The 6191-nt window shown below is 41.1% G+C and overlaps 1 protein-coding gene across 1 annotated transcript; it reads right to left on the bottom strand.

Annotated features, from left to right (window-relative positions):
* Positions 1-3908: 3908 nt before the first annotated feature.
* LOC106579536 (class E basic helix-loop-helix protein 22) lies at positions 3909-6191 on the bottom strand. The gene has a single exon (XM_014159536.2). The coding sequence runs from the start codon at positions 5689-5691 to the stop codon at positions 4864-4866; it is 828 nt and encodes a 275-aa protein (XP_014015011.1). The 5' UTR covers positions 5692-6191; the 3' UTR covers positions 3909-4863.

The raw sequence follows: 6191 nt of genomic DNA, 5'->3' as shown, positions 1-6191 counted from the left end.
GCCATAATATGGACTTGGTCTTTTACCAAAAAGGGCTATCTTCTGTATAGCACCCCTACCTTGTCACAACAAAACTGATTGGCTCATGCACATTAAGAAGGAAAGAAATTCCACAAATGAACTTTTAACAAGGCACACCTGTTCATTGAAACGCATTCCAGGTGACTACCTCATGAGCTGGTTGAGAGAATGCCAAGAATGTGCAAAGCTGTCATCAAGGCAAAGGGTGGCTACTATTACTACATGATTCCATGTGTTATTTCATAGTTTTGATATCTTCACTATTATTCTACAATGTAGAAAATAGTAAAAATAAAGAAAAACCCTTGAATGAGTAGGTGTGTCCAAACCTTTGACTGGTACTGTATATATTACATATATATTTTATTTTATATAATCCTAATCGGATCTCACTTGCTGTGTTTACTTTCTGGTTTGTTTCGATAAGCCCCTCTGAGTCCTTGTTTCAGTTTTGCCCCAGATTTTCATTTTACTGTATCAATCTGCATTGAACAGTGTAGTCTGCAGGTCCCCTACATTACATAATGGTATCATGTGCCTGACCAAAGAGCGTTGCATCCCAGCAGTTGATATTTGTTGGCTGAGCCCAATGCAGGGCATATACTGTATCTTTGTTCCTCTGTTATGAACCGACGTGGGTCATTCAATTCCCAGAGTTTTAGCCTGTTACTGATATGAAGGGGTCAGTTGAATTCACTGCGCTTATGTATTTTCCATGTTTATCATCCTTAGCATACATCACATTCATTTTATGGATAGGTACCCTGGTGGCTCTTGATATGGTAAATTGGATATTTTATGGTTTAATGAAAAGGGAGCTTTTTTATCTTTCCCCTTTTATTCATGACCTCTGAGTCTAGCCATAAACGCCTTTAAGACAGGTTTGGCTTTGTTAGATTGATGAATAAAAACGATGCCGTTGATTATGGCTATTGGCTACTGATAGCTGGCTGGCTGCTGAGCACTGGTGGTACAGCTAGGAACCTACCTGTATTATTTTTAGTGTACCACTGCCCCATCATACAGTTGCCAGAGAACCATAGATGTACTGTTCAGAGTTTGGGAAACTGTCCTCATGTTGGCTCAGTCAATAAATAGCTACTATCATCTATCTAAATCAGCTATACAGGAACTGATGGTGAAAAACATTCAATTCAAACCCTCTCCAGATCCCTCTTCAACAGACTTGCAGGTCTGAATCAGTGAAGTGAAAAACAACATAAAACTCAGAATGAGACAACACATATCAAGCTAACTGATACAGTTTACCAAAGTGGAAGTCTTCATGTTCTGAAAAAAGATTTTCTCAAGCTACACAGTTTTAGCTGCTTTGTACCATATGTGCCTTGTTCATGTTTCCTTTTGACATTGTTCTGGTTCTTCCTCACACATATGGCTCTTTCTCACCCCAGGGGAGGAGGCTCTATTGGGCTAATGTGAGTATTAGTATGGGTTAAATGCTCCCGTCATTTATGCATTAATGCATATTGCATAATTGATGTTTTTGTGAAGTCTCAGTTTCCAATGGCCCCTAGTACTATTATATGTCTGTCATTACTATGATGGGTGTAAAAATGTGCACTACAGTTATTTTACTACTGGAAAGAGTACTGAAATCTGAAACAATCCAGTCTTGTGCGTCAGCTCCTGAAAGTAGTTGATTTCTAGCAGTAATTGCTGACAGTATTTCTATGCCAGAGCCATTCTTGATGTGTGTCTGATTATTTCCCCTCCTGATTAAGGTTCATTGTGTGGTGATTCAAGCCGTTTATGCTCTTGATGGGATTAGATAGGACAGTGTAATGACCCTGTTGTCTAAATGGCTCATATACACACACTGGGCCCTAGATTGGAAACTGGCACAGAAATATGACAAAGCCGTGAACAGGGTAGACAATGTCAGATGGATATTCAGATCCTTGGAATAATGATGGCAAACACACAGGACTGTGTATGATCTTAGCGATGACTTGAAGGAAACCCTTTGCTTATATATGTGGCTTTTTTGTATTAAATCAAGGACACTCTACTATGATGCACGCTGCCAGTGTGCAATATCCTCCGTTTCCTGAGCCTCTAGACTTGAATAAGAATCAGACACAAAATGCATTTAAAGGCATGCCATTGTGGGCAATATTTCACTGGCATTTATATGATGAAGTCCAGGTTTCTGCTTTAGAAACAATATGTTTTGGTGTATTTAAAATTAATATGAAATGTAATTTAATTTAAAACGAGTATTGTGTATTTTATACTTCCATTGAATTGTTTATTTCAAAGATGAATCAAAGAAAATTCGAAGTATTTTTCCCCATGATTGTACCTTAAAGGCTTACTAGAAAGAAGAATTCATCCTTAAATGCAGCAAGTTAGTTTTCTGTCTATGGGCCAGAGGGACCAGACTTATCCCATATTTTGCTGAGAACAAGGTCTTTGAAAGAGCTGTGTCAATTCATGTTTATATGGTCCCAAAGTAGTTGTTCAGTTGGCACAAACATTCTGCAGTTGTCTTCAGCTAGCACTCCTGAAAACGTCTGAAAAGGAGGACTTGCGCTGTCCATGGTTCTGAAATGCTCGCATTGATGACCACTGACATCAAATAGCTTACTGTCACTGTGAAGACTCAACTAAGTGGCTCAACTATTCAATATGAATGTGAACGAAAATATTTTCGAGATTTTATAGTAGCACCAAATATTTAAAAAAATAATAAATTAAACGGCAATTATTTTGGCCTATATTATCTTAAATTACCATTATTTTTTCAATAATATTATTCTTGTTATTATCTATTTTGGTGTAATTTGGTTTTGTTTCAATTTTGTTATTAATTTTTGCTCAATAAAATGTTTGTTAAAAAGATCTACTCATTGGAAAACGTAACATTATCAAAACTAGATAATATTGTTGTCTTAATGAATTGCACCAGCCAGAAAAGTAGATCCTCTTCGACCAGCTCTTATTGTAGTCTGTCCTTCATTAATTGGATTAAATGTGTGATTTCTAGGATAATACACAATTGCTCCAGTTTAAATACAATTTCACTAGGTTGCCCTTTAGCCCTTCTTTTACTCTCAGTCATGCTGATGGACAAGAGAAACAGGACAATACAGGACAATACACACCGACGGCAATGCTGCTGATCACTGTGCTACGTCGTTATTAAAGACACCCAATTACGGCAATGAACAGTGTCGTAATTACGTTCCTTAATCACATTCTGGAGGTCTAATTGCCTTAACGATGTGTTTCATTAAACGAATGTAGGTATTACAGTCGACAGTTTTCATACACAGTTGTTGTCTAATGAACATATTATTAGACACCGTCATGGAAATTGTTTTAATAATCATAATTAAGCCTGGCTGAGCTTTGTAAAGTAATACTAACAGACATGTCTTTCTAGCCAGAGGGCACCATTACCCACCACGTCTGGCCTTTGCTCCCAAGGCTTCGTGTTACTTTACAGTTCAACGTCTAGAAAAGTTACCGCTTTTGATGGAGCAGAAAATGATCAAGTCATTATTCTTACACAACATGCTTGGCATATGGCGAGGTTCCGAGGATCAACAAGCACTTTTTGGTTTTAGTAGGCTAAGACATGACCTGAGAAAAGGAGAAATTGAAATGCATTGTTATTTAGGCTTTGATGCAGGAATATATAATTATATATGGAATATAAAATAAAGTTAGAATGCTAATAGTCGACAATCACGTGCAAAATACAGTTTCTTGAAAATATGCTAAAATAGCCAAGTTCTGATTTTTCGAAGATGAATGAGGCAAAATGAACGTCGATCCTCTGAAAAATAGAATTCAGTCCCGGCTTCGTTATCTTACATTTCTCCACTTTCAGTGACTACACATCAGACGAGCAGACGAAGGAATTCGTTATGTTCAAAATATTTTAATAAAGCTTTCCAACACATAAACACATACAAATGGCCCTCTTTATTCATATAGTACAGTAACTAATGTATCTACAATAACGCACTGCTTGACCTGACAGCGCGCCGGATCCCTCAAGACCTCGGCCTTATTGCATGAGTGTATAAGAAATGACGCAAATCAGACACGTCGCTATGCAGTATACAGTGTACCACCATGCAAATAAAATGTTTCAAATCAATAAATAAAAGGAAAAAATCGAAAAGGACCTAAACTGAAGATACAGGCCATTGGAGACTCAAATGCCATTATATTACAGTGCCAAATAAACTGTCAATGTAGCACAAGTGTTTCATAAAAAAAAGTATTTAAATGACAATATACTTTGGGGTGAGAGATGAAAACAAATATTTCGTATTCAACTCAGTTCACTTTGCTTTCCCTCAGGACATGCCTATGGGATGCTCAGTGAATTCTCAAAAGTTCACCAAATAACGACCAATAAGCAAACGCCTTCATAAGTTATAAATCAAGTCAATAAAGCAGCAAGTTTGTAGTTTCTTATATTAACTAATGTTCCATCTATTCAAGTGAAATGGTTGCATGTTGTCAGGTCAACACTCCATACAGGGTCCATATTTGAGCAAGTAATTAACAATTGTCAATCCAGCACCACTTGCGCTCCTAAACTTCTGTTTGGTTTTTCACTTTCATTCATACCAGCACTTAAATTATGCTTTATATACACAATCAAGTATTGTCTGAACAAAAAGCGCTTCTTTGAATGCATTTGTAAATGTTATAAAAGTAGGCCTACTGATCATCAGCTTTACTTCATGGTCTACACTGACTTGCAACCTTTCCAAAGTCGCCGTGTGTTTTAAAAAGTGGTGTTGTTTTTCTCTTGCATGTGCTTCTCTGAGTCTCTGATACCGGCTCGTTGTTGTGATGCTGTTAAGGCTTGTCAGTGCATTGTTTAAACAGGCTCGAGGTGACGTTGTTGAAAAGGACACATTTGTCGGGGCAGGAAGACCCGGCCAATCCGGTGGTGAAGGGGTACACAGGCGGCTGGTCGTATGCACTTATCCCCGCGCTCAGACCCGGTAGACCTGGAGCAGCAAGGGCCGTTGTGGCGGGTATGGACGCCGCTGAGATGGCCTGACCCTGGTTCAGATAGGCCACCAGCCTCCTCATCTCTTCCAGAGCCTGCGCCTGCATGAGGATGTAGTTTTTGGCGAGTAGCAAAGTGGCGATTTTGGAGAGTTTCCGCACTGAGGGGCTGTGCGCGTACGGGATGACAGAGCGCAGCTCGTCCAGCGCGTCGTTCAGGTCGTGCATCCTTCGTCTCTCCCGCGCGTTGATGTTTAGTCTGAGTGTTTTCTGCTCTTTGTTTTTCTTACCTCCCTCTGGTTTACCGGCGGCCACCGTTCTCCCATCGGCCAGGAGGACCATCTCACATCTGCCGTCGCTGTCATCGTCCTGGCTCTGCTCCCCGCCACTGCTCTCGGCCGCCGAGGTCCTGTTGCTGCTCTCGCCGAACTTGACGCACAAAGATCCGGTCGGCAGACCCAGCGGTCCCCCTCGACCACCAGCCAGTCCACCGGGTTGAATCGGGTCTGAGTCGGTCTGGTCGAAACAGCTGATCGGTGACTGGCGGTCCCTGGACCCCGGCAGGTCAACACCAGCCGCTGACCTGAAGGAGTCCATCTTTCTGTTGGAGACAGCACTGAGTGTTTTGTGGAAAATATCTCCCGGTCCGTTCAAGTTCATTCTCCTGTCCATAGCACTTCCTCTCCTCCAGACTCTGCTTTAGTGGGTGGCAGTTTCTGGAGACTTTCTCCAGGCGACGGCTATTGTATACGTTTCTTGCTTTGTGCGCTGTCAGAGAGAGTGAGTTGGTCTTGATGCCTTATTATTGCTCGACTTGTCAACTGAGATGTGGAGACGCATCGGCTCTCTCTCCCTCTCTGCGCTCACGCTGCTTATTCGCTCTGATTCACCTTCAGCAGATCTCCACGGCGATCAGCATCACGCGCAAAAACGGGGGAGTCTTTTACATCATTATCTCGAGGCGGGTTAATATGAAGAGGATTTGCCTATTGGGATACCGCTCTCTCGCACTCTCTCTGCCCCCTCTGTCTACCCAATCAGGTTAACGATGTAATTAATGGGATTTTAACAAACAATCCCGAGTGCTCTGCACCTCCCTCTGTATCTCTCTGTCCTTCTCAGTCTGAGTATAGTGGCTCCGTGTGCACACATGTTGTGAGGAGCTGCCTACA

This window comes from Salmo salar, chromosome ssa19 (genome assembly GCF_905237065.1).
Source record: "Salmo salar chromosome ssa19, Ssal_v3.1, whole genome shotgun sequence".
In the NCBI taxonomy this organism is placed as follows: Eukaryota; Metazoa; Chordata; class Actinopteri; order Salmoniformes; family Salmonidae; genus Salmo; species Salmo salar.
This window is presented reverse-complemented; position numbering and strand designations above follow the sequence as displayed.